This window comes from Perognathus longimembris, chromosome 6 (genome assembly GCF_023159225.1).
Source record: "Perognathus longimembris pacificus isolate PPM17 chromosome 6, ASM2315922v1, whole genome shotgun sequence".
Classification (NCBI taxonomy): domain Eukaryota; kingdom Metazoa; phylum Chordata; class Mammalia; order Rodentia; family Heteromyidae; genus Perognathus; species Perognathus longimembris.
The window spans coordinates 63992442-64020371 of record NC_063166.1 but is presented as its reverse complement, the minus strand read 5'-3'; the positions used below and the strand labels follow the sequence as shown (position 1 = coordinate 64020371).

Genomic DNA, 27930 nt, shown 5'->3' with positions numbered 1-27930 from the left:
TCTGACTTTTTTTTTGCCAGTCCTGGGGCTTGAACTCAGGGCCTGAGCATTGTCCTGGGATTCTTTTTTTTTTTTTTTTTCCTCAAGGCTTGAGCCACAGGGCCACTTCTGGCTTTTTCTATATATGTGATGCTGAAGAATCGAACAAGGGCTTCATGTATACGAGGCAAGCACTCTACCACTAGGCCCTAATCCCAGCCCCTACTTCTGACTTTTTAATGGTTAATTGGAGATAAGACTCTTAACTTTCCTGCCCAGAATGGATTCAAACTGTTATCCTCAGGTCACAGCCTCCTGAGTTGCTAGGGTTACAGATGTGAACCACTGACCATCTGTTATTTTTTTAAGCTGTGTGTTTTAGATAAATTGCTTTATCATCCAAATATTTCTGTGGGAATGTGAAGGCACTCAAAAAAACCTGTAAAAATACTGCACAAGATTTCTGGCATTTGATATTAGGGTACCTCTTGGCATACTAGAGAGATGATCTGTCAGAGCTTACAGATTTTGATGAAATTCTCTGTAGGTTAAAGAGAACCACAAAGAGGGGAGGAGAGGGCAGGTGCAGAAAGGTAGTCAATATTGGGCACTGAGATTTGGAATAGATATAGATGTTCTTGGTTTTGCATGTCAGATGGCTTCCTGCAGTAGTTCGAAATTCCAGTTTCCATCATTATTCCTACATCGAGAGGTGCTAGTTTCTCGAGTGAGTATGGGAATTCTATTCAACAAGCACAAGAAAAGCCCAGCTTTCTCGCTAACAGTGCTACCAGCCATGACGGGGGAGGACTGTCACCCCAACATCGTAAGTCTATTTGGGGAGACACTTAGAAAAGAATTAGCAAGCTAGGCCTTGCAATAAGAGATTGGCCTTAGGGGTACTCTCTTATTTCAGCCTTTGGTAAATGAGAGCCATCAGGCTCCTAGAGCTGTAGGTGACCATTTTGTCATCCTTACGAGGTGACTTAAAAATACATTCGGCCATCAAATCCTTGTCTCCCAAAAGAAGTCCTGAGTCTCCTTCAAAAACCTAACCGAACTTCCTGACTCCCACACCCGCTCCTTCACCACAGGAGGGTGGTGAAGGATTTATAACCCACCTCCTTTCCTCTGGTTACCATGGAGACCAACCCCAGTCCCTTCATCCCTTCTGGTACCCGGAACAGCTCTCCAGCGCAGGCGGAATGGGAGGGCTTGGCCCGAACACGCTGGGGGAGGGGGCCGGCCCTACGTAGGGCGGAAGGCCTGATGATCTCCCGGCAGCTGCGGAACCAGGCCGAGGGACAAAGGCTGAGGTCAACTGTGGTTCAAGGCCCCCCTGTCCACTAACTTGGGGCAACCGCGTTTGGGGGCTATCCTGGGTTAGAGGACACAGAGCAGAACTCGGGAATCAACCCGAGAGAGCTCCGAGGACCGGGGACGCTGACCTGCCCACTCGTGGGGGACGGATAGGTGAAGGGGTCCGCGTGCCCAACACCCACACGTCCATTGGGCGGCGCCGCCATCACTCTACCGGAGGCGACACCGCCTTCTCCTCCGGCCAGACGAGATCTTCCCCTCCCCTCCGCCACCTCCCGCCCCGCATCGGAAGCCTCTCATTGGATCAAAGTGCAGTCAATCCTCCGCGAATCAGGGATCTTATTGGGCGACAGGCTCCCAGGCTGCTCCGATTGGCTTGTTTCTCGTTGGCGCAACGGAAGAGGCGGCCGGCCGAGGGTGCGCCTCTGCTCCGGCTGGACTGCCGCGGAGGAGGCAGAGAGGAGTCCGGCGCTGGGGGGCTGGCTCGGGCGGCAGCGGTGGCTGCTGCGGATGGGAACGGGCCGGCCCGGCGCGCCTATGGAGCGCCACGGCAGGGCCGCCGCCACTTCCTCAGCCTCGTCGGCCGGAGAGCCGGCGTCTGGGGACTCCGAAGGGCGGCGGCGGCGGGAGCCACAGCGGCGCCGGGCGAGCAGCGCGTCGACGCCCGAGGTCGGAGCCTCGGCGGAGGGCCTGAGGCGGGAACGGCCAGGCTCCTACAGCGGTCCTACCTCGGTCTCCCGCCAGCGCGTCGAAAATCTCCGAAAAAAGCGGCCGCGTAAGTGCCCCGCGGGGCGCCCTGCGGTTCGCCCTGCCCCCTCTTCCGGCCCGGCCGCCGTTTTTTTTTTCTCCCCCTTTTTCCTTTCCCGCGCGCGGACAGTGCCCCCGCACGGTGGTCCCACGTCGGTGCGTGGCCTGACGCTCCGCCGGAGACCACTGGGCCCCCCTTGGGCCTGCGCGTCGCTTTGGGAGTTGGGCCTCCGCCCGGCCCACGCAGCCCTGGGGCTGCGCTTCCAGCCTGTGGCGGGGCCCGGACCCTTTCGCCGCGGTTCCTCGGGCGAGCTTTCTCCGAGAGCCGCACGACTTCATCCTTGAGAAGGCTTCTTTTGACTTATTTCCATGAGTGTCGCCGCCCCTCCCCCACAGATCTTTCTAATTCTCACCCGCTCCCCAACACGTGAAATCCGTTTTCACCTACCGATCTCGAGCTTACTGGAAAATGATTAAGCGTGTCCCCCGCCCTACCTGCACCCCAGTTGCTCCAGTTCTAAAACCGGATTCCGGGTCCCGTGCACCTTCCCACCCCTCCCCCCCAAGAGAATTCAGGTCATCTCGCACACATCATGCCTTCCTTTTTCCTCAGTTGGTTTGCCAGGTACTCAAAAGAGTTCAGGGTTGTAGCATTCTGAACATTGACCTTTTTTTTTTTTTTCTTTCGTGGGAAAACATGTTCCTGAATTTTTGCTTTGGGAGTTGCACTAGGTCTTCCCAAGATTGGGTTTCTCTATTTTATTACCATGTTTCTGGATTGTGTATTTTCTTCTTTTTATAGACCTTCAATTCGGGACGGCGGTCTCGGAAGCCATTGACACCGCTGAAAGTGTATTACTTGTCCTGATACTGTAATAGGAGCTCTTTACCAAGTTAGCTGCGTTTAATACATGGGTAGACTTGGTGTTGGTTACCAGGTTCCTTTTAGACGAAATCGGCTTGCTTAAATGCGGCCGAAAGTGAAGGAAATTAGTTTGAAGTCATATTGGATAATCTGTCCTAACTCAACTGACCAACTAACCCAACTGCTTTTGTGATCTGGGCCCTGTTTTCTGGTGAAAAGTTTGGGAGTGCTCTTGATTATTTCTCCCATCTTGGGAGAGATCGGGAGGTGGAAGCAGAAGGATTACGAGATTGGGAATATTCTGGGCTATATAGACAAGACCTTGTCTTTTAAAAAAAGAAAGGGCTGGAAATCAGATTCCCAGCCTTTTTTGTGTGTGTGTGCCTAGTTTTGAGTTTTTTGTGCTATTTGGTTTATGTTTTGAGGAGCATTTGATTTTTAAGCAATGCCAAACACAAGACATGAATAAATTCCAGAAATGAGCAAGTAAAAATTAGCCTTTGGCCACAGGATTCTAAGTGTTGTATGTATTGTTGGTGTTTGCATGCCTGTACCTCTTTAACCCGGAGTTCTTTAGTTCTGAGTGAGGTGGTATTTTGTTTTACCAATGAGAAAACAGGTTCTTGCAAGGTCAGAGCCCAGTGGCTAAGCATGGGAGAGTAGAAATTTAAATTAGGAATTCAGTCTTAAATGTTTCTGTTCTTACATGAATTGTTCATGTCCTATTTGTTGTTTCCTTATTGCTTTAAGACCAAACATAAGCATGTTCTTTTGTATTCACAGCAGTCTTAAGGTGAAAATTATTGCCTACTGTGTAAGTACTTCCAACATAGAGCATAAAAATGACACAAAGAGTTAAGAAGATAGATTTTCTTGGCCCAGTTCTCCAGATTGAGTATCTGGAGAGCTAGACTATTTTTTTGGTTGTAGTTGGGTTTGAATTTAGCCTTACACTTGCTGGACTGGTACTCTACTTTTTGAATCACACCTGCCACCTTGCTTTTTTGCTGGTTGCTTTGGAGATGAAGTCCACCTACCCCAGTGGCTTGCTAAAGCTGTCATTAAAAAAAAGAAAAAGTTCCTTATTTAGAACCAGGTGACTTAAAGACCACTGTGGAAAACCCTGATTTAGACTGTTTGGGATGGGGAGTGGCAGGGTTATTTTAAGGTGGTTTCAGAACTTTTTTTTGGCCATTCCTGGGGCTTGAACTCAGGGCCTGAGCACTGTCCCTGGCTTCTTTTTTACTCAGGGTTAGCATTCTACCTCTTGAGCCACAGTGCCACTTCTGGCTTTTTCTATATATGTGGTGCTGAGGAATCGAACCCAGGCTTCATGTATAGGAGGCAAGCACTCTTACCACTAGGCCATATTCCCAGCCCTCAGAACTTCTCTTAAGGAAGTAAGTAGACATCCATACTGAGGTTATATATTTTTAAATTTTTGTGTCTGTTAATTGGCCATATTTCCCTCCCTTTCTCTGATAACTAATGAAAAGACATTTCAGGTAATGAGAGCTGCAAAACAAGCAAAAACTTTTTTTTTCCTTTTGGGAAAGAGGGTCTTCTATAGGCCAAGCTGACCTGGAATGTATGTTTTGTTAAAACTAGGAGCTAGCCAGTTTTTCTTAAAATTGTTGAGGCCTTGGTTGTAGTTATTTTCTGCCACACATATTCCTAGAGCAGCATGGTTCCCAGATTAGTCCCCATCCCAGACTTACTGCTTTAGAATAATTAGGAATGAGGACAGGCATATATGTACATATGTAAGACATTCTGGATTTCAGAACTTTTGGGTAGGGAGGGAGTGGAATATGCCTCTCAGGACTGAGAAGATGCCAAGTAAGGATTGTTTGAAAATGATAGAAAGATAAATGGTGTTAGATTGTTTGCTAGCATGTGTGATGTCAGGGGGTTAGCTCTTAATACAGTCAGTAGAAAACACAAGTAAATAAATTTTTTTCTAAGGATTATGGGAACAAAATAGTAGTGTTGGCTACATAGCCAACACTAAAGTAAGTATTTTGTAAACCTTTCAGGTAGATGAGTTTTTCTGTCTCCAGTTCCAGTTTCCAGATGAGGAAAGAAGAAAGGCACAGTGACATCATACTTTGTCCAAGACCATATACTGAGTTAGTGATGGAGCTTGTATGTTTTCTGGTTACAAAAAAATGAAAAAAATGTGTGTGTACATATATGTAATATGTATGTATCTATACACACGTACAGTTGAAAAAAAACCCAGAAGTTTGGGGAGTATAAGTAACTTGCTTAGTCACCCAGACTTGAGCACTGATCTAACTGACATAAAGGCCAATAATCTCCATCATTCTCAGGTATTATATATTATGTAATTATGCAAAATGGCTTTTTTTATTACTTTTATATTTCTGGCAGTACTAGGGTTTTACCTCAAATCTTCAATCTTGCTAGGCAGTTGCTTTACCACTTGAGGCAAGCCCTAAGCCTTTTTTGCTTTAGTTATCTTTTGAAGAAGGTCTTGAGTTTATGTTTGGGCCATCCTGGATCATGATCTTCCTATGTGTACTTCATACATAGCAGGAATGTGCTACTTCCAGCCCCATAGGAGAGTTTTAGGTAATTCACATAAAATTTAATTACTCTCATTTTATTATTAATTGTACAAATAGGTTACAATTCCATAAGTCAGGTTATGCACAGAGCTTGTTGATCCATGTCACCATTCCATTGTTTTCCCCGGTTTTGCCTCCTCCTAACCCTACCCTCAAGTAGTTTAATTTTTACATAATGTACATAATGATTGATTTTACATAGTGTGCATAATGATTGATTTACTCACCCTATTTTAGTCAGTGTTATAAAGTAGGGCGAAATGGAAAAGCCAGAAACGTTTTCTTTTCTCTATGCAGCAAATGGGAGTTAATAACAGACTATTTAATCTCTCTCTTCTCTCCTTTCCTGCCCCCCACAAACATGCTAGACAAGTACTTGCAAGAGATTTACCACTGAGCTTGCACCTCAGTTTTGACTCTAGGTGTCTGACTTTAGACCCAGACTCAGATCTCAGTTTTTAAAACTGTACCCCCCCCCCCACATCTAGTCAAACCCCACTGTATTGCAAAGCAGTCTAAAATTATTTTTAAAATTTGGGCTGGGGATGTAGCTCAGTGGTAAAGTGCTTACCTAGTATGCTGAGGCCCTACTTTAAGTCTCCAACCTTGCAATGGGGGTGGAGGTTTAAAAATATATAAATTTTATTGAATCATGATTACATACAATAAAATGCACAGTTTTGGCAAAATGTGCATATAAAAGAGCATGTTTTTTTGTTGAGAGCCCAGATGTGCAGGAGCCAAGAGAGATCAGAGTATTTTACAGCAGTGAAGAATGAGCTGGTTCTTTGAAGATGACTGAAGTATACTATACCATACTAGGGAGATCTTCAGGACTTGCTGATTTTGGATCTAAGCCAATCATTGGATATCTGTGACCTTCACTAGTTTAGAAAACAACACTTTTGTTTGTTGCTTCCCTCCCCTTCTCCCCTTCTTTGCGTCCCCTCCCCTAAATGCTCAGGATGTTCAGTACTGTACTAAGCAGATTCTTGATTCAGTCTTATCACTGAAGTCCAACTTATTAATGTTTACCTTGACTTACTTTTTGGAAGTTAAAATTGAGGGCAAGAATACACTCAGATAACACACAATTTAAACACAACTGACAGTAATGTGAGATGGGCTGAGAACATTCCATATTTATTAACTGAGTTGCATAATCTGTGCAGAAATTGAAAAAAAAAATTTTTTTTTTTTGGCCAGTCCTGGGCCTTGGCTCAGGGCCTGAGCACTGTCCCTGGCTTCCTTTTGCTCAAGGCTAGCACTCTGCCACTTGAGCCACAGCGCCACTTCTGGCCGTTTTCTGTATATGTGGTGCTGGGGAATTGAACCCAGGGCCTCATGTATATGAGGCAAGCTCTCTTGCCACTAGGCCATATCCCCAGCCCCAGAAATTGAAAATTTTGATTTAAATTTTGACCGTGGTTGGTCAAAACCACATGTTTGAAAAGCTTCTGGTATATTTATCTGAGTTCTTTGATTTTCTTTTTTTTTTGTTCTACTGTATTTTTTTTGTTCTACTATATTTTTAGTTTTGGTCGTACTGAAAATTGAACCTAAGGCCTTGAACATAACTTGAGCCATGCCTCTAGCCATTATACTTGTTTTAGTTCTCAGATTTTTATTTTCTCAAATCTATTGAGACAATTTTATTTTTTTAGCTTTCTAATATAGAAGCATCATTAATTTGTAGTATGGAAACTTTGCATCCTTGCATTCCTTGAGAAGATCCTTCTTGACAATATTCTATTATTACTTTTATCTTACTGCACAGCTGGATTTGGTGCTTTAGTGCTTTTATATGAGAGATGCCTTTTTTCCCTTGGACTTTTCTATAGTTTTGTTCTCCCCCCCCAGTCCTAAGCTTCTTTTTTCAAGGCTAGCACTATCATTTGAGTTACATCATCACTTCTAGGTTTTTCTGTGATTTAATTGGAGATTAGAGTCTCACAGACTTTCCTGCAAAAAGCTGAGGACAATGTCCAGACTCTTGAGTTCAAGTCCCAGGACACCCCCCCCCCCCAAAAAAAAAAAGAAATCACACACAAAACCCCCCAAACTGTACAAATTCATCACAGTAGCAAAGGTTCACTATTTTATGGTTCTGTTTCCATTTTAAATTTTGATACATGTAGACTTTGTTTAATGCTCAATTAGGGCATATATATATATATATATTATCTTTTTTTTTTTTTTTTTTTGGCTAGTCCTGGGGCTTGGACTCAGGGCCTGAGCACTGTCCCTGGCTTCTTTTTGCTCAAGGCTAGCACTCTGCCACTTGAGCCACAGCGCCTCTTCTGGCCATTTTCTGTATATGTGGTGCTGGGGAATTGAACCCAGGTCCTCATGTATACGAGGCAAGCACTCTTGCCACTAGGCCATATCCCCAGCCCTATATATATATATTATCTGTCTATGAAATAATTATATCTCTCTGGTGAAAACCTTCTAAATCTTTTTGGGCTTAGGGAGTGGTACAGCTGGGGTATGCATACCAGGCCTTGGGTCCTGTTCCCAGCACCCTCCACTACACTGTTACTACCTGTATATTCAAAAAGTCCTATGTTCTTTGTCTCTCCTGAAAGTAATTACCTATACATCATTAACACATTTAAATGTTACTTTGCTGTTCCTGTCTAGAATTAATCAGAATCTTTTTATCTTTCTCCAACAAGACAAAACCTGCTTGCTTTCACTTCCTTCTCCTTTCTCTTCCTCTTCCACTTCCTATGTTGAAATCATGTAAGTATTTTAGTTCTAGATTGCTTTTTTCCCTAAAGTCAGCATGTATTTGTTTCTCTGCTTATCACTTATGGATTATAAAATTTATTAAAGCCCTTGGAGTGTTTTTTTTTTTTGGCCAGTCCTGGGCCTTGGACTCAGGGCCTGAGCACTGTCCCTGGCTTCTTTTTGCTCAAGGCTAGCACTCTGCCACTTGAGCCACAGCGCCACTTCTGGCCGTTTTCTGTATATGTGGTGCTGGGGAATCAAACCCAGGGCCTCATGTATACGAGACAAGCTCTCTTGCCACTAGGCCATATCCCCAGCCCCTCCCTTGGAGTGTTTTAAACTTATGTTTGGTGTGCATCTAGTGATTATTTCAGGTAAGTAAAAGCTGGGCTTTCCTGTATGTGAAGGTTGCTTTTTCATGCCCACTTGAAAACTGGTTTGGATAGATAAAAATTTCCAAATCCTTTCTTATAGCTTTGAAGCAAGTTCATTATTGTGTTCTAGCATCTGTGTTGCTGATGAGAAGTCTTCTTTTGTGTTACTTTTTATGTTATATGAATCTGTAAGGAACTTCATTTTTTCCTTAAGGTTTCTTAAAATTTCAGTAAGATGTGTTCAGGTTTTTTTCTTCTCCACTAATTGGTTCTTTTTAACATAAGAGTTTCAATCTAAAAATTCATGTCTCTCCCCAGGAAATAGAACCTTGTTCTCAGGGCTGAGACTTGTTAGGAGTTATTTTGTTGTTTAAAAAAATACATCATTATGGGCGCTGGTGGCTCACTCCTGTAATCCTAGCTACTCAGGAGGCTGAGATCTGAGGATCATGGTTCAAAGCTAGCTCAAGCAGCGCAGTCTGTGAGAATCTTATTTTTACTAACCACCAGAAAACTGGGAGTGTGTGACACTGTGGCTCAAAGTGGTAGAGCACTAGCCTTCAACAAAAAAGCTGAGGGACAATGCCCAGACCCTAAATTCAAGCCCCACAACCAACCAAAATACACACACACACACACACACACACACACACACACACACACACACACAGTCTAGTGTAGTTTGGGTTGGTTTGTACAGAAAGGCTGGATTGGCTCAACTTTAATATTATTTATTCTTTAAAAAAAATCATTGTCTTAGTTTTTTTCCAAATCAGAGAGAATCACATTTCTTCTAATCTTTTGTTGATCTTTGGAAACTATAGGATGTGAAATTGGTTGCTAGTCTAGTAGAAGTAGAAATAGAGTTTTTAGAAAAAAAAAAGAAGAAACTGTTCTCACTTCTGTTTTTCTTCCCCATTCAGTTTTTCCATGGTTTGGCTTGGATATTGGTGGAACCCTGGTCAAGCTGGTTTATTTTGAACCCAAAGACATCACTGCTGAAGAGGAGGAGGAGGAAGTAGAAAGTCTCAAAAGCATTCGGAAGTACCTGACCTCCAACGTGGCTTATGGGTCCACAGGCATTCGGGACGTGCACCTGGAGCTGAAGGACCTGACTCTGTGTGGACGCAAAGGCAATCTGCACTTTATACGCTTTCCCACTCATGACATGCCTGCTTTTATTCAAATGGGCAGAGATAAAAACTTCTCGAGTCTCCACACTGTCTTTTGTGCCACTGGAGGTGGAGCATACAAATTTGAGCAGGATTTTCTCACAGTATGCATTTTTTAGCTTATATACAATTTATGGTAATTTGACTGTTAAAAATAATGCCAATTCCTAGTTGTAGAATATTTTCCATTTCTAATGGAACTTGGATTTTCTTGAATGAAATGAATATTAAGTATAAGTTAGTGATAGTCAGGGATTAGCCATATACAGATTGTTGTATACTTTACTTTTTGCCTAGCTAAGATTATGTTAATGACAATCAGAACCTCTAAAAGTATAGCATTTTGTCATTTCTTTAGTGTGAAAACTTAGTGAATCTGGGATAGCAAAAATCAGGTCATAAAATTGTATGTTAAATAACTTAAAAAGTAACTTTGGCTAGCTGTGATCTTTTCAGGCCTTGTGGGTAGTGGGATGGTGAGATGGCTGATGTAGAGCTCTTCGCTTCCTGATGCTTGTATATGTATATAATTCAAAGCTTGGTATATTCAAGTGCTGTACTATTGATTTTCCCACCCCCACCCCTGGACTGCTTCCTGGTGCCATACTTGTTAATCTAGTTTTTAAACCATATCTGGTCCATGGTCCATAGAGCCAGAACCACTGGGTACTTGATTTTGTTTTCATTCTATTAACACCAAGAGAGGCTTTGAGGCTAGCTAGGTCTTTTAAGGAAGGACATAGGCATAAGTTCTTTGAGGAATGACATAGCATAGGTACATATGCTCTTTGAGAATGGATATAGGCATAGTCATGAGAATTGCAAGTGAACTGGCCTGATCTTCAGGGTACAATATAGATTTGAAATGTTCTTGGGGACTGTATTTTCATGCCACATAAATGAGAATACTTGACCAAAGGAGAAGATTCTGCCTTTAGTCTATGCTATTGTACATGTTTTTCTTTTCTCCCTGTGTCATTCTGTGGCTTGTGATCTTGTCCTCTTTATCCTTTTTCCTGTAATTGCCTGTAGTAATCATAATGTACAATTGGCATGAATTACTGAACAAAATGTTATATTTTCTGCTTGGGTTTTTCTTGGTGCTAGTTTTCAGTGGTTTCTTTTCCTCTTGTGAATACAGGGAAGTAGCGGAAGAGAAGAAGGTACTCACCCTTGGTGGAAGTCTGTAGTGGACTCTGGATTGTAACTAACAGATGAGTAAAGGAGAAAACTTCCTGTTTCCAGGATCTTGGAGGGGCCCCTTTGGAGGCCCCTTTGCAGTGTACTTGAAACCATGCAGGCTGTTAACAGCTTTGATAACACAAGGAGAAGGTTGTAAAGGACTTTTTTTAATATCTAAGAATTGATTCTTAGGCCAGTTTTTGCTTTTTATGCACCAGTGCTATCCATAAAACTGTCAGATCAAATGCTTCTCAAGCCCTGTTTGTGGGTGAGAAGTGACTAATATTTAGTAATACACAGTGAAATATTTGCTTTAAAATACTGAGCTCCCTCTCTTTTTCTTCCCTCCCCTCTTTCTTCTCTTTCTACCTTCTTCCCTGTCTTCCTCCCTACCTTCCTAATTTGCTGTCTTCCATTTATTTTTTCAGTGCTGGGGCTTGGACTTCTGGCTTGTGCTTGTGCTCTTGCTCAGTTCTCCCTCAGCCTTTTCTGCTCATAGCTGATGCTCTACTACTTGAGCCACACCTCTAGTTTCAGCTTTTTCCTGATTCATTGGAGATAAGAATCTTGATGTTTTTAAAAAACATACCAAATTCTATTTCAATGACGAGTTTCATTTTTAAGTAAAAGCTTTGGACAATCACTATCAGAGGTACAGAAAACAAAATAAGCTGTTAAATACTGCGGTGAGTAAAATTACTGGAGCATGCATCTAGAAAAGCCATATTTAATAGACAAAAGTTCTAGTATTACTGCTTACCTGAAAAACCTTTTAGCTCTGCATTCTAATTATAGTACATTCTCATTTATCTTGTTCACTACTGTGTCCGTCAAAGGTTTTCTCAATTTTAAGCCTTTCTGAACTACTTGGGAAGTATGACTTAACTCCTTGGGAACTCTTCAAAAGAATTGAAACTTTTGATTTCCACAAGCTTGTTGATCACAAACATTGAAGCTGTGACATCAGTACAAGTCAGAAACTGTTAAATAAAACCAAGAATGCTATACATAAACTAGCAGATTATCTGATGACATTTTAAATTTTCCACAGCTCTAGTTAGTACAAAAACAAAAGCTGATTCTAAGGTTATAGCATTTGTCATTTTTAGTACAAGCTTTAAGACGATGTTACTCAATAACTCATTTAAGAAAATGGCAGTGTTCAAAAATAAAAAATTTGTTACATCCAGCAGGTATTTTATAGTCAAGATAAATAAGTCTTTATAAAATTAGGTTGAAAAATGCTTAATGTCCTCATTACCAGTTGTCTCAAAGACTAACATCAGAAAAATAGATGTTCTCATTAATGTTTTGCTCTGGAAAAGCCAGAAATGACTCCATTCCAATTAGCGATAATGATCAAATTATAATTAATAAATACACTGTGTCTTGAAGCCAAAACAAACTTTCTACCTCAAGCAGAGCAATCCTGACTTGTATATTCCTAGTGTCCTTGGTCTGGAACAAGGCCCAATTTTAAATCACTATTCAATGGAGTGCATATGTAAAGTCTTTATTCTCTACCTCAGTACATCCCCTGCAAAATGGCAAATCACTAAGTCAGTGATAAAGAAGCTGTACTGCAAGTTGTGTTTTCCTTTTCTGAAATGCTTGGGACTAGAAGTGTTTTAGTTGAATATCAAATTCATTTCCATTTCATATAGACTGAGGCTAATTCCATGCAGTATTTTTAGTGTGTCTGTTTTTTTATTTTTTTATTTTTATTTATTTTATATATATTTTTTTGCCAGTCCTGGGCCTTGAACTCAGGGCCTGAGCACCGTTCCTGGCTTCTTTTTGCTCAAGGCTAGCATACTCTGACACTTGAGTCACAGTGCCACTTTTGGCCATTTTCTGTATATGTGGTGCTGGGGAATCGAACTGAGAGCTTCATGTGTAGGAGGCAAGCACTCTTGCCACTAGGCTATATCCCCAGCCCCAGTGTGTCTGTTTTGAATATAACCCTTTACATAGTCAGGTGTGGAATTTTCACTTGTGAATCATGTCTGCACACAAATTTCAGATATTGGAAGTTAGGATTTTGGATTTTCAGATTAATACAATGCACTTATTTTTTTAAAATTAAATTTGATTGACAAGGTGATGGCAAAGGGGTTACAGTTACATAATAAGGTAGTGAGTACATTTCTTGTTATACTTGTTACACCCTTCCTCATTTTTCTTTCCCTTCCCTAGTTCGGGTAAGCATATATACAATATCCAGTGTACCAAAATCATATATAGTAACCACATAGGGTATGCCAAAGGAAATTCACCTAGAACATTAAAAGTAACAACAGTAGAATCCTTCTGTGTCCTCTTGGAGTTCTTTTTGCTTATCCTCATCTTATATAATCACGTGTACATAGCTGTTGAGCTATAATACAATGCACTTCTAATGTCCATAGGTACCAACAAACTTTTACACACAAAATTAAAAGTTATTATAATATTGAGGTCAGAACATGATTCTTCTATATAATGAGATTTAAATTACTAAATAATCCTATGATGAAATCTAAACACTTAATAACTCCAAAGCTGCATAATTTTCCAAATTATTCTCCAGTTGCAGAGCTCGTTCATTCCTTCAGTCCTTTTTTAGCTTCTGCAATATTTTCTTGCTGTTTTTGTTTCTTTTTTTGCTCCTTCTCTCTGGCTTTCAATCATCTTGGCCAATTTCTAGGATACCACAGGACTTGCTAGGAACAGTGTGGTGCGAGCCAAAATAACTGTTGTAAGGAAACCATAAGGGTCCTTTGCAGTTCATTCCACAACATACTCAGCCCAAGCCTTTATGTCAAACATCTTTGTAGCAGTCTTAGGATACTCGCAGCCCGCTCCTTGGCTGTGGGTGCTGGGCACGAGGACCCCGCAATAGCAACCATCCCCAATCCCGGATACATTCCGGGGCGCAGACTCTGAATCTTGAGGTTTTGTTGCCCAGGCTAGCTCTGAATCTCAGAAATCAGCTGTCTGAACTAGGATTATAGGTGTGATCCACTGGCACCCATGGTATGGCTTTGAATTTTCTTTTTCTTCCTTCAAGGTTGACTTTACTTCTGTTTTTGGTGGTGATACTGAGGTTTGAACATAATTGGTCCTAAACTTACATTCTGAGTAACGGGTTAATGAGACTACCTGTGGCTTTATAGTCATTCAATATGCTATTCTGAGTAACTTGGGTCAATGAAGCTATCTGTGGATTTAGTCATTAAGTATGCCAGTTAGACTGAGATTCGTTAGAAATAAAAGCACAGCAGCACATTTTGAAATAACCATCAATTATGGGAATTATAACATTCAATTTCTTGTATGTCATAGACATTGGTTTGAGCTGGATACTGATGCCTCATGACTGTAATCCTACTCAGGAGGCTGAGATCTGAGGATTGCAGTTCAAAGCCAGTCCTGGCTGAAAAGTCTGGTAAACTCTTACCTACAATTAACCACCAGAAAAAAAGCAGAAAGTGGCGCTGTGTGGCTTAAAATGGTAGAGTCCTAGCCTTGAGTGAAAAAGCTCAGGGACAGCTCCCAGGCCCTGAGTTCAAGCCCCACGACCAACAAAAAGAAAAAGAAATTGGCTTGACATACAACTGATAAAAGTTCTTGGATTCTGGTCAGCCATCAATGTCAAATAATTTGGCTTAGAAATGAAAATGTTGGCACTTGGTATTCATTCATGTTAACAGGAGAGATTGGCCAAATGGAATGACAGTGATAAATGAGTACCTTAAAGGGCTTGGTCTGCCTGCCTTCCTTCCTTCCTTCCTTCCTTCCTTCCTTCCTTCCTTCCTTCCTTCCTTCCTTCCTTCCTTCCTTCCTTCCTTCCTTCCTCTTTCTTTCCTTTCATTTCTTTCTTTTTTTTTTTTCCTTTTTGCCAATCCTGGGGCTTGGGACTTAGGGCCTGAGCACTGTCCCTGGCTTCTTTTTGCTCAAGGTTTGTGCTCCACCACTTGGAGCCACAGCACCACTTCCAGTTTTCTGGTGATTAATTGGAGATAGGAGGCTCATGGACTCTCCTGGTTCGGCTGACTTCAAACTGTGATCCTCAGATCTCAGCCTCCAAAGTAGCTAGGATTACAGGTGTGAACTACCAGCTCCTAGAGAGAAATCTTACTTTGTTGGGCACTTGTAGTCCTTTGGGCTCAGGTTGTTAAATAGTAATTTGTGGCTCCTTTGTTTTTTTTTGCCAGTCCTGGGGCTTGAACTCAGGGCCTGAGCCCTGTTCCTGGCTTCTTTTTGCTCAAGGCTAGCACTCTACCACTTGAACCGCAGCGCCACTTCTGGCCTTTTCCATATATGTGGTGCTGAGGAATCGAACCTAGGGCTTTATGTATAGGAGGCAAGCAATCTACCACTAGCCATATTCCCAGCCTGAGGATTGTCTTTTGGAAGGCAATTGTCAGAGAATTTATGGCCCTGTTATTTACTGTTGTCACTAGGCTCTGTTAGAGCCATAGTGTCAGCTGTGTGCTTACATCCTGTCTCTGCTAGCAGAGATCCTCTTTATTGCTTGACATTTGCTAAGTGCTCACTTGTGATTTTGAGACTTCCAGCTACCGTGGTTTGTAGGTAGAGTGTATTTACAGGTTCTTTGGAAACAGGAGTCTGTCAGTCTACCCCCCTTTCATAATCCTCATTTCTGTTCTTGTAAAACATACAAAATGGCATATAACTGTGGATGTGTTTTTACTGTTTAATATAGAGGGGATGCTTTTTAGTGGAATTTCAAAAATATGTGTAGGCTTATTGAATTTTTTAAATATGTTTTTACTTTATTACAGATAGGAGATCTTCAGCTTTGCAAACTGGATGAACTAGATTGCTTAATAAAAGGAATTTTATACATCGATTCAGTTGGATTTAATGGACGGTCACCATGCTATTACTTTGAAAACCCTGCTGATTCTGAAAAATGTCAGAAGTTACCATTTGATTTGAAAAATCCATACCCTCTGCTTCTGGTGAACATTGGCTCAGGGGTTAGCATCTTAGCAGTATATTCCAAAGATAACTATAAGAGGGTCACGGGTACCAGGTAAGGATTTTATGAAGAAATAATTGTTTAACCAAGTTTTCAGATATTACATATAATGGCCTTCAAGAATTTGTTGAAAGTATGTGAAAGACTTAAAATTGTCAGGTTTTGCAAACCCATGTTTCCTGGAAATTTTGATTTCATAACCTACTTTAGTCTCTTTTTGTTTAGAATTTTAAGACTATAGTTTCATAAAATGTATAAACATGAAGCCCTAGGTTCGATTCCTCAGCACCACATATATAGAAAATGGCCAGAAGTGGCGCTGTGGCTCAAGTGGCAGAGTGCTAGCTAACTTTGAGCAAAAGGAAGCCAGGGACAGTGCTCAGGCCCTGAGTTCAAGGCCCAGGACTGGCAAAAAAAAAAAAATGTATAAATAGACGATTGATTCTGTAGTTTTTTTTTGTTTTTTCCCCCAGTCCTGGGGCTTGAACTCTGGGCCTGGGCACTGTCTCTGAGCTTTTGCTCAAGGCTAGCACTCTACCACTTGAGCCACAGCACCACTTCTGGCTTTTTCTGTGTATGTGGTACTGAGTAATCGAACCCAGGGCTTCATGCATGTTAGGCAAGCACTTTACCACTAAGCCGCATTCTCAGCCTGATTCTGTAGTTCGTATCCTCAGATACATGAAGTAGCTAAAGTTCCTAAGTAGGCTCTCAGAAGAGACGGCAAGGGAAGGTCCTAACTTTGCCATCTGTTGATTTTGTATGTTTATATTCACATGTACATATCAAGGGCTGGGGAGGGAGGGCATGGTTCAAATTGTGCATCTGGGAATGGTCAGTGTTCTCATCAATAAAAAAAAAATGTGTGTGGCTGGACACCAGTGGCTCATACCTGTAATCCTAACTACTAAGGAGGCTGAGATTTGAGGATCATGGTTCAAAGCTAGCCCAGGCAGAAAAGTCCCTGTGAGACTCTTGTCGTCAATTAACCACCAGAAAACCAGAAGTGGTGCTGTGGCTCAAAAGTGGTAGAGAGTAGTCTTGAGTGAAGAGCTCAGGGATGGTACCCTGGCCCACAGCTCAAGCCCTATGACTGACCAGAAAAAAAAAAAAAAAGTGATGAGGTTGAGGATAGACTTAGAAGGGAAGCTTAGTTTTGGCTTCAGGATCAACAGGTCACTAGAAGAAATAACTGGGGATTGGGATCAATAAGATATTTTTAAAAACAGGTCTGGGCTAAAGAACTAGAGTAATTTTGGGAAGAAAACATCATTGGAGGAATCTGGTGGGTGAGTGGGATCAGTACAAAGGAGGAACCAGTATGACCCCCAGTGTGTCCAGCCCATGTGCACCTGGGTGCTTCACACTCAGCAGGCACCAAGACTGCACTTAAATAAAACATGGGCAGGATCTTACATTTTGCTACTTTGTTGCTGGCTTACATGAATATGTACAGTACATTCAAAGTGCATATGAAGCACCTTAAAAAAAACCTTTCTCCAGACTTGTATCTTATGTATATGTCTGGATTGGGGTAAGAGTTGATTGATATGAATATGGTTTCAGGGTTTGTAAATGAAATATTCACCTTCCTGTCCCTATTTTTAAAAATATAATAGGGCTGGAAGCTTGGTTCAAGTGGTGGAGTACCAGCCAACCAAGCAAAGCTGAGCAAACAGGTTCTGAGTTCAAACCCTGTATTGGACCCTCTTCCCCCCCATATTATAATACCATACTGCTTTATTTTTGGCCAGTCCTGGGGTGTGAACTCAGGCACTATCCCTGAGTTTCTTTTGCTCAAGGATAGCACTCTACCTCTTGAGCCACAGTGCTACTTCTAGCTTTTTATGTTTATATGGTGCTGAGGAATTGAACCCAGGGCTTCATGCATGCTAGGCAAGGACTTTACCACTAAACCACATTCCCAGCCCTCACTGCTTGTTTTTAATCACAGTCTTGGAGGAGGAACTTTTTTTGGTCTCTGCTGTCTGCTTACTGGCTGTACCACTTTTGAAGAAGCTCTTGAAATGGCGTCTCGTGGAGATAGCACCAAAGTGGATAAACTAGTACGGGACATTTATGGAGGAGACTATGAGAGGTTTGGACTGCCAGGCTGGGCTGTGGCTTCAAGGTAAGGGAGTATATGTGTTTTAAGAAATGCAGGGGTAAAATCCTGAACAAGAGGCATGTGTTTCCTGTGCTGGCACCAAGGATTGAGCTCAGTGGCTTTCTTGCTCACTCCTGGCACTCTACCACCGGAGCCATGCCTTTAGCCTTTTTCTGTCCAGGCTGCTTCTAATAGCAGTCTTCCAAATCTCAGCCTCCTTCAGTAGCTAGGATTATAGGTATGAACCATCAGTGCTAGGGCATATGTTTTCTTTTGAACAGCTTATAGTGAAGTGTAATTTACTACAAAGTCACCTGTTCATAAAGTTTAGAATTTAGTGCTTTCTAGTATATTTGAAGAATTGTGCTTCTTAAACCATAACTCATTTTCAGAATATCTTCATCATATTAGAAAGAAACTTTATATCCATTAGTTGCAAATCCCATTGCCCCACCCCTCACCCTTCCAACAGAAATCTGCTTCTTTTTTTTTTTTTTTTGCCAGTCCTGGGGCTTGGACTCAGGGCCTGAGCACTGTCCCTGGCTTCTTTTTGCTCAAGGCTAGCACTCTGCTACTTGAGCCACAGTGCCATTTCTGGCCATTTTCTGTATATGTGGTGCTGGGGAATTGAACCCCCTAGGGCTTCGTGTATGGGAAGCAAACATTCTTGCCACTAGGCCATATTCCCAGCCTGGCAAATCTGCTTCTGTGTTAATAGTTGCCTGATCTAAACATTTCATGTAGATGGTATCATACAATGTGTAATGTGACTTTTCATATCTTGCTTTTTTTGCATAGCATAATCGCTTTTTGCTTTTCTTTCTTTCTTTTTTTTTTTTTGGTTGGTTGTGGGGTTGAACTCAGTGCCTGGGTGCTGTCTTGACTTCTAGTTTTCTGGTGGTTAATGGGAAATAAGAGTCTCACAGACTTCCTGGGCTAGCTTTGAACTGCAATCTTCAGATCTTAGCCTCCTGAGTAGCTAGGATTACAGGCTTGAGCCACTGGCACCTATCTTTTCTCTCTTTACACACACACACTTTTATTTTGCTCATGGCTAACATTCTACCACCTGAGCCACAGGGCCACTTCCGGCTTTTTCTGTATATGTGGTGCTGAGGAATTGAACCCAGGGCTTTGTGGATGCCACTAAGCCACATTCCCAGCCCCTTAAAATATATTCTTATTGTTATTATTAAGATGTTGTACAGAGGGGTTACCATTTCATGAGTCAAGTAATGAGTACATTTCTTTCTTTGGACAATGTAACCCCTCTCCCCCATCTCAACCCTCTCCCCATTTCCTCCTGTCCCTGCCCACGAGTTACATAGTTCATTTTCCATGTAGCAGGATTGCATTTGTTCACTCTTCCTTACTCCCTTTCTGTGCCTCCCCTTTTGCCTTCCAGATTTTTTTTTTAAATTTTAAGTAGTTATATAAAGAGGTTTCAATTCAACAAGTCTGATTAGTAGTACAATGTATCTTGAATAATGTCACCCCTTATGTCATTCTCCTCTAGCATAATATTTTCAAGGTTGATTCTTTTTGTCATGTGAATTTCTTTCTTATTGCCAAGTAATTTTTTTCATTAGTAGTATAGGAGATTTAGGGTGTTAAGCTTGCTAGGCAAATGCTACTATTGCTTTTGGTTTTCAGATAGAGCCTTGTGCTTTTGCTCCGGCCAGTCTCAAACTATGATTCACTTCCTGTGTAGCTTGGATTGCAATTTTGCCCCATCTTGCCCAGCTTGTTTGTCAGATAATAGTCTTACTAACTTTCCTTTGGCTGGCTTCAAATCACAATCCTCCTGTCTGCCTCTCAAGGAGCTGGGATTACAGGCATGGACCACCACACCTAGACTAGCCAAGTAATTTGTTGTATTTTATTCATTTGGTGCATTTCTTAGCTGGTAAACATTTGCATGGCTAGTTTTTATGAATAGCATTTAACATTTTTGTAGTTATCTATGTGAGTGTGAGTGTGCGCTTGCTTGCTTGCTTGCGTGTGCTGGTCCTGGGACTGGAACTCAGGGCAGGGCCTGGGTGCTATCCCTGAGCTTCTTTTAAAAGCTCAAGGCTAGCATTCTACTACTTGAGCCACAGCTCCACTTCTAGCTTTTTTTCAGTAATTTTTTGGAGATAGGAATCTCATGGACTCGCCCACTAGCTTTGAACTGTGATCCTTAGATCTGTTTCCTGAGTAGATAGGTTTTATAGGCATGAGCACCCAGTACCCAGCAGTGTGGACATACTTTAATTCTCTTGGATATGTATTTAGGAATGGGATACATTTTAACTTCAATTTTTTTTTCTTTTTCTTCTTGAGACAAGGTCTCAAGGCTTGACCTTGAGTGCACTCTGTAGCTCAGGTTGGTTGTAAACTCATGGCCTTTCTGTCTCAGCCTTCCAAGTGCTGGGATTGCAGGGATGTGCCACCATGTCCACCTTTCATTGTGGTTTTGATTCATGATTACACCTGGTTGAGATGAAGACTTGTTTGGTTAGAAATATTCGTAGGTATTTTATATCATTGTTGCTATTGCACATAGAATTATTTTTTTTCTTTCTTTTCTTTTTTTTTTTTTTGAGACAGGATATTCCTGTGTAGTTTAGACTTGCCTTAAACTTGTGATCTTCCTGCCTCAGAGTCTCAGGTGCTGGAATTCTAGGTGTGCGCCATCGTGCCCAGCTTGGAATTTTCTTAATTTTACTTTGAGATTGTTAAGTGTCATTTCTTTTTTGTACATTGATGCCTGTGGTTTTTAATAGTAGAAAAGGCATTCATGTATATGTGTTTGCTTTTGGTATGTAGTTTTAGTTGAGTAATTTCAATTTTGAGTAATGTAATTTTAATATTAATGTATCTTAATTTTGAGTATGTATTTTCTATTTTGGCAATATTTGCTCATTTTATCATTTTTCACTTACTGGCTGCGATTTTCTTCTGGTATTTTTTTTAAAGCAATTCTTCTGGTGAAGAAATTTGGAATACTTTATTTGCTGTGGAAATCTGAAATAAGTAGCTCACTCTGGGGGCTGTCTATGCTTTGCTTTGCTCTGATACAGCAGTTTAGCAGATGTGAAGTGATCACTTCTGTGGAACAGCTTTGCAGTTGGAGTGGATTGCCAATAGAAGTAGCTTTGGAACTGGCTGTGTTGGAAGAGGAGGGGCAGTGTTGATTCCAGTAGATCTGGGACTGAATGCAGGACTAGCTGGTATCAGTTGGAATTCAGTAGAAGCCACCAGAAAACTGCTGCTTGTTCACTTAGAACACTTCTATTTGAAGCTGAGTTCTCTCTGGGCAGATGGCTCCATCTGTATAAAAAATTGGAAGCTGTGAATAGTGTTGCCCTAAAAGTCAGTTTTATGTCAGAAAGTTCTGTTTTTGATTTTGTTGCCAGTCCTGGGGCATGGACTCAGGGCCTGAGCACTGTCCCTGTCTTCTTTTTGCTCAAGGCTAGTACTCTACCTCTTGAGCCACAGCTCCACTTCTGGCTTTTTTTTTTCTTCTATATATGTGGTGCTGAGGAATCGAACCCAGGGCTTCATGTATACGAGGCGAGCACTTTACCACTAGGCCATATTCCCAGCCCTGTCAGAAAGTTCTGTTAGGCTGTATTGCTTTGGGTTCAGCTTTTTTTTTTTTTTTCCTCTCCCATCACAGCTTTGGAAACATGATGAGTAAGGAGAAGCGAGAGGCTGTCAGTAAGGAGGATCTTGCCCGAGCGACTTTGATCACCATCACCAACAACATTGGCTCTATAGCAAGGATGTGTGCCCTTAATGAAGTAAGGGGACATGACTTTCTTCTGTTGCTCTGAGAAAACGCTGAGCTTTCTAAGTGGGCCCCACCTTAATGTGCCTTAATGTAGCTGTATTGGGTGAACTTTGAATTCAAGTACAGATTAATCTTTATTTCTTTTTTTCACTTACCAAAGATAAAGACCTACTGTGGAGGTAAAATGACCTCTGTTGGGGAGAAAGTGGAGGAAGGTAGGGCAGAGATGGGGGTAGGGTATGATGATGGGTGGGTAACAATGCTGATTCTAGACTCATGCCCACCCGGAGCTCTAGAGCCCTGGGAAGGAATCTACAGGAAGTCACTGAAGCTGAGAGAAGACTGAGCAGGCAGAGGAAGGCCTGCCCTGGCTGCCCTCCATCTCAGCAGAGCTGTCTTTGTGCTTTCAGCTTCTTTACAGTGCTGCCTTGTAGCATTCGGGTCAAGCAGCATTGTACAGGGCTATGAAAGAACCAAGAATGGGCTGCACTTGGGGGAAAGAGGATCTAGGATCCAGATGGTGCAGCTTTGTGGCTTTGTCCCTATTTTGTTTAAAAATTATTCTTTAAATAGTTCATATGGAAATGTGGCTTAAAAGGAAACTTCAAAAGCATTTGTCTTTTATTTAAACATATACTATGAAATCAGACGTACATACTGTTGTATAGTTTTACTGTATATTTCCTGGTTACATATTTGAGCAGGTCTTCTTTTGTCAAAAGTATTCTCATAGAGCTGGGCAATTGGGTCCCAGTGTTAACTCCACAGCAAACAGTTTATAATGTGTGAAGCTATTCTGTGGCTCACTTTTTTTTGTCAGACTTCTGATTGTTGAGGGTGACTGGGATTACGAATCTTAGTATAGATTGCTGACACTTGTTGCACAGGGCTGCATCCACTGAGATCATCTTTAGCAGTAATGAGTAGATTGGTTTTATTTATTTATTTATTTAATGTTGGGGATGGAATCTTACGGCTTTTTTTTTGTTAATTTATTAGGTCTAAAGTTTTGATCGCTGAATTTTCTACTTATTATATACCTTAATTTGCTCATATGTGGCACTTTCCTTGTTTGGATTGCTGTTTTTTTTTTAACCTACCTGTATGTATGCAATTTTTATTTAGCAGTTTTTATTGATCGTATTTAATACAAATTGTGTGTGTGTGTGTGTGTTTTATGACAGTTTGGGGCATACATTCAGTAGGTCCAGAGTTGTTTAGGGATCAAATTCAGTAGCCCTGGGCCAATTGGGTTAGATTTGATTAGCAGTCAGGTCACACTAAAAAACTGTGTATAGTGATATACTGTGTGTAGCTTCTATGAAAAAAATTAAAGTGAAAACTAATTGCTCTTTTTTTGATGTGCTTGTTAGAATATTAACCAGGTGGTATTTGTTGGAAATTTCTTGAGAGTTAATACGATCGCCATGCGGCTTTTGGCATATGCTTTGGATTATTGGTCCAAGGGACAGTTGAAAGCACTTTTTTCTGAACATGAGGTAAGTAGGATTGTATCTGGTGATTGTCCTATACACAGAGGGCACCAGTTTACTTTGTACTGACAGCTGGGCTCTGCAGGTACTTGTTTTGTAATTGTGTGAGGTGAGGTCTAACTTTAAAAGAGAAACATTAATCAAGACATTTCTTAGCTGGATGCTGGTGGCTCACGCCTGTAATCCTAGATACTCAGGAGGCCGAGATCTGAGGATTGTGGTTTGAAGCCAGTCTGGGCAGAAAAGTCACCATGAGACTCATATCTCCCATTTATCCCTAAAAATTTAAGCTGTGGCTCAAAATGGTAGAGTGCTAGCCTTGAACAAAAGAGCTCAGGGACAGCATCAAGGCCCTGAGTTCAAGCCCCACAACTGCCAAAAAATGTTTGAAAGCTATTGTTTATGTAATAAAATGTAAAGTGGAGTTTGGGGCTGTTTTAAGTAAAAGTTTAACAAATTTTAAGGAAAAAAAATTCTCTTTTGGTGATGTTGAGGATGAAATGCATGGTCTTGAACATGCCAGGCAAGCACTATACCTCTGAAGCACATACATCCCAAGCCTGCAAGAAAGTGTCATATATTTTTTTTGGTCCTGGGGCTTGAACTCAGCTGGGCACTGTCCCTGAACCTCTTTATACTCAAGGCTAGCATTCTGCCACTTGAACCACAACACTGTTACCAGCATTTTTTCTTTTTTTTAGTAGTTTATTGGAAGTAGTCTCATGGGGACTTTTATGCCTGGGCTGGCTTTGAACCATGATCCTCAGCTCTCAGCCTACTGATTAACTAGCATTATAGGCGTGAGCCACCAGCGCTTGTCTTGATTTATATTTCTCTGTATTTTTAATGCTTTTTTTTTTTTTTGTGCTAGTCCTGGAGCTTGAACTGGGGTGAGGGTATAGGTGCTGTCCCTGAGCTTTTTTGCACTCTTGCCACTAGGCCATATCCCCAGCCCTCCTGAGCTTTTTTGCTCAAGTCTAGCATTCTACCCCTTGAGCCACAGTTCACTTCCGTTTTTTATTTTTATTTTTTGGTTAGAGGTAAGAGTCTCACGGACTTTTCTGCCTGGGCGGCTTTGACTTGTGATCCTCAAATCTCCCGAGTAGGGGCTGGAAATATGGCCTAGTGGCACGAGTGCTTGACTCATATACATGAAGCCCTGGGTTTGATTCCCTAGCACCACATATATAGAAAATGGCCAGAAGTGATGCTGTGGCTCAAGTGGCAGAGTGCTAGCCTTGAGCAAAAAGAAGCCAGGGACAGTGCTCAGGCCCTGAGTCCAAGGCCCAGGACTGGCAAAAAAAAAGAAAAGAAATCTCCTGAGTAGCTAGGATTACAGGTCCTAGCCATTGGTGCCATATTCTTGAACTCTTTCCCCTCCCTTCCCCATTGCACAGACTCTAAAGGTAGTTTCTCTGCTTTTATTAAACACCAATTTGTATGTATTGATGTAATTCAAGTTCACATGCCATTATGATATATGTCCTAGACACCAATAGATCAGTTATAAATATTTCCAGATTGGAATCACAGCATATTATGTTATACAGATAGGCTAGATATAACTTTTTATGAAATGTTGTTGATATATCTTGTCATTTTTATCACCTCTAGTGACTAAACATTTCCTTATTTGCTGTCAGGCCTCTGACTCTAGTTTTTGTCTTGTTTTTTTGCCAGTCCTGGGGTAAGGGGGGGGAGGGCGCGAACTCAGGGCCTGAGCATGGTCCCTGGCTTCTTTTTGCTCAAGGCTAGCACTCTTGTCAGCTTGAGCCACGGCGCCACTTCTGTCCTTTCCTATATATGTAGTGCTGGGGAATCGAACCCAGGGCTTCATGTATACGAGGCAAGCATTCTTGCCACGAGGCCATATTCCCAGCCCCTGACTCTAGTTTTGATTGCTGTGTCTTCCTATGCAAGGCAAGTTGGTTAAAGATTGTTGTGGAAGCTTCTCAAGCCTTCATCCCTTACTGTTCTCATTACAGCAGTTTGTCTCTGCTTTAAAACAATTTTCAGTAGCTTCTGAGTTCCACGGAGTTCAGTATAATGGTTCTCAATTGAGTCATTTCTTCAGCTCCAGCCTCCTCATCATGCAGATGGTACAGCTTCCTTTTTGAAAAGCTAGGAAATAGAGGGACAAGGCTAGCCCCTTTCTGTTGGGGTACGGACTTTGCTATTTATGGTATTTTAGACACTTCTAATTCAAAATTCCCAGCAGACGCTTTCAGGATTCTTGGGTTCTTTTTTCTGTGACTTCTTTTTGTTTTGGTGCTGGGATTGAAGGCAGGACTTTGTGCACACAAGGTAAATACAAAATCTCCAGCCCTACTTGGCTTCTTTAAAGCCCTCTCATAGCTCGTCTCATGTTTTGGAAATCTTGATGGATTATGTAACATTGCAGGTTCTGATTCCTGTTGGTCTTTTCTTTCTGTCAATGTCTTATTTATTGTCTTATACTGTTTTATCCAGCCATCCATTTATCCATCCATCTAAACACACACACACTTTTTTTATGGTACTGGTGCTTTGAACTCAAGGACTTGGACTTAGGCAGGTGCTCTATCTCTTGAAGCACATCTCAGCCTTTTGTTTGCTTTAATTTTCAGGTAGGATCTCATGCTTTTTTCCTGGAATTGCTTTGGACCACAGTTGTCCTACCTATGCTTTTGGCATAGCTGGGATTACATTTATGTACTACATATCCTCTTTTTTGAGGTAGAGGTTGGCCTTGAACTGTGGTCCTTTTGTTTCTGCCTCCCTTTCCACATTTTGATGCCATGATGTTATTCTCAGCATATCCTGAGACCTCTCCTGCTGTGCTCACCTCTTGTGGGGGGAGTCCTTGGTATCTTTCTCATCCTCAAGCTTGTCAGTTTCTTTTTTTTTTCTTTTTTATTTTTTATGATTTCTTTTGTTTTCTCTCAAATTTTTATTATCAAACTGATGTACAGAGGTTAGTTTCATACGTTAGGCATTGAATACATTTCTTGTACTGTTTGTTACCTTGTCCCTCATACCACCCTCCCTCCTCCCCCTTTTCCTTCCCCCACCCCCCGGAGGTGTTCAGTTCACTTACACCAAACAGTTTTGCAAGTATTGCTTTTGTAGTTGTTTGTCTTTTTTTTACCCTGTGCCTGTCAAATTTGGTATTCCCTTAAGCTTGTCAGTTTCTATGATACTTCTGTTTCCATCTCACTTTGATTCCTTGGTTGTCTAGAAGTGTGCCAAGCCTCTGCTGGCTCTCCTTGTTTTCCAGTACAGTCCAGAGGGCCTGTAACACCTTCTAGGGTCCTGGTTTTACTTTTTCTTAAATTTAATATTTTTATTGTTACTATAAAAATGATGTGTAGGGGCTGGATATGGCCTAGTGGCAAGAGAGCTTGCCTCGTACACATGAGGCCCTGGGTTCGATTCCCCAGCACCACATATACAGAAAACAGCCAGAAGTGGCGCTGTGGCTCAAGTGGCAGAGTGCTAGCCTTGAGCAAAAGGAAGCCAGGGACAGTGCTCAGGCCCTGAGTCCAAGGCCCAGGACTGGCCGGAAAAAAAAAATAAAATAAAAATGATGTGTAATGGGATCTGGTTACATAAGTTGGGTAATGAGTACATTTCTTTTTGGACAGTGTCACCCCTTCCCTTGTTCTCTTCCCGTTTTTCCCTCCTGTCCCCACCCATAAGTCATTTATTCATTTAATTTTAATTTTTTTATTTTTGGCCAGTCCTGAGGCTTGACCTTGCAGTCTGGGCATTGTCCTTAGCTTCTTTAGTTCAAGGCTATAACTCTACCACTTGATGTTGTGGCTCAAGTGGTAGAGTGCTATCCTTGAGCAAAAAGAAGCCAGCCTTGAGTTCAAGCCCCAGGACTGACAAAACAAAACAAAACTCTACCACTTGAACCTCAGCACCACTTCCAGCTTTTTCTATTTATGTGGTACTGAGGAATTGAACCCAGGGCTTCGTGTATGCTAGGTAAGCACTGTACCACTAAGCCACATTCCCAGCCCCTAATTTTTGTTTTAATTAAGTAGTTGTACAAAGAGTTGTTCAATTCCACAAAGATTGTAAATACAAGGCATATTGGTCAGTGTCATTTTTCCATTGTTTTCCCCCATCTTTTCTGATTTACTTGCCACAGTAAACTGTATGTCTGGGGCATGTTTTACATACATACAAGTCTTTACCTGTTGGGGAATTCCCCAGGGTTTCTAGGTGGAGGAGGCTATGCTGGTGCTCAGGGAATGGGTCAGGAGTTAAGGGTTACATTGGTTTTAATACATGTAATGATACTTGTAACAAGGAAAAGAGCTCTTATCCTTGGTGTTTTTTGTTTTTCAGGGTTATTTTGGAGCTGTTGGAGCACTCCTTGAACTGTTGAAGATTCCCTGATTATTACCTGGGAGAGCTTCCTGGAACCTTCCACAATGGGACCTGTGGACTTGTTTTTTTTTTAAGAGACTCAGTTTTATGATCGTGTACTACCTGAATCAGAGCGAGACATTTCTTGCTCTCAAGTGTATTTTTCTAAGTCATCAAGATAAATCCTTAAAAATTTAGTCTAAACTAGCAACCAGTACGGAAAGAAATATTAAAGGCAAAAAACATGGA

General features: G+C 41.6%; 1 protein-coding gene and 1 pseudogene across 2 annotated transcripts; one reads left to right on the top strand and one right to left on the bottom strand.

The window, feature by feature from the left end:
- The first annotated feature begins 1724 nt into the window (after positions 1-1724).
- Positions 1725-27930, top strand: Pank2 (pantothenate kinase 2). Of its 2 annotated transcripts, XM_048348858.1 has the most exons (7): positions 1727-2074; positions 9533-9885; positions 15751-16004; positions 17905-18081; positions 21719-21842; positions 23206-23331; positions 27661-27930. In XM_048348858.1, the coding sequence occupies exons 1-7, from the start codon at positions 1810-1812 to the stop codon at positions 27709-27711; spliced, it is 1350 nt and encodes a 449-aa protein (XP_048204815.1). In that variant the 5' UTR covers positions 1727-1809; the 3' UTR covers positions 27712-27930. The 2 variants fall into 2 exon arrangements, with proteins under 2 accessions (XP_048204816.1, XP_048204815.1); XM_048348859.1 differs by lacking the exon at positions 17905-18081 and having other exon boundaries at positions 1725-2074.
- LOC125353298 lies at positions 13546-13980 on the bottom strand (annotated as a pseudogene).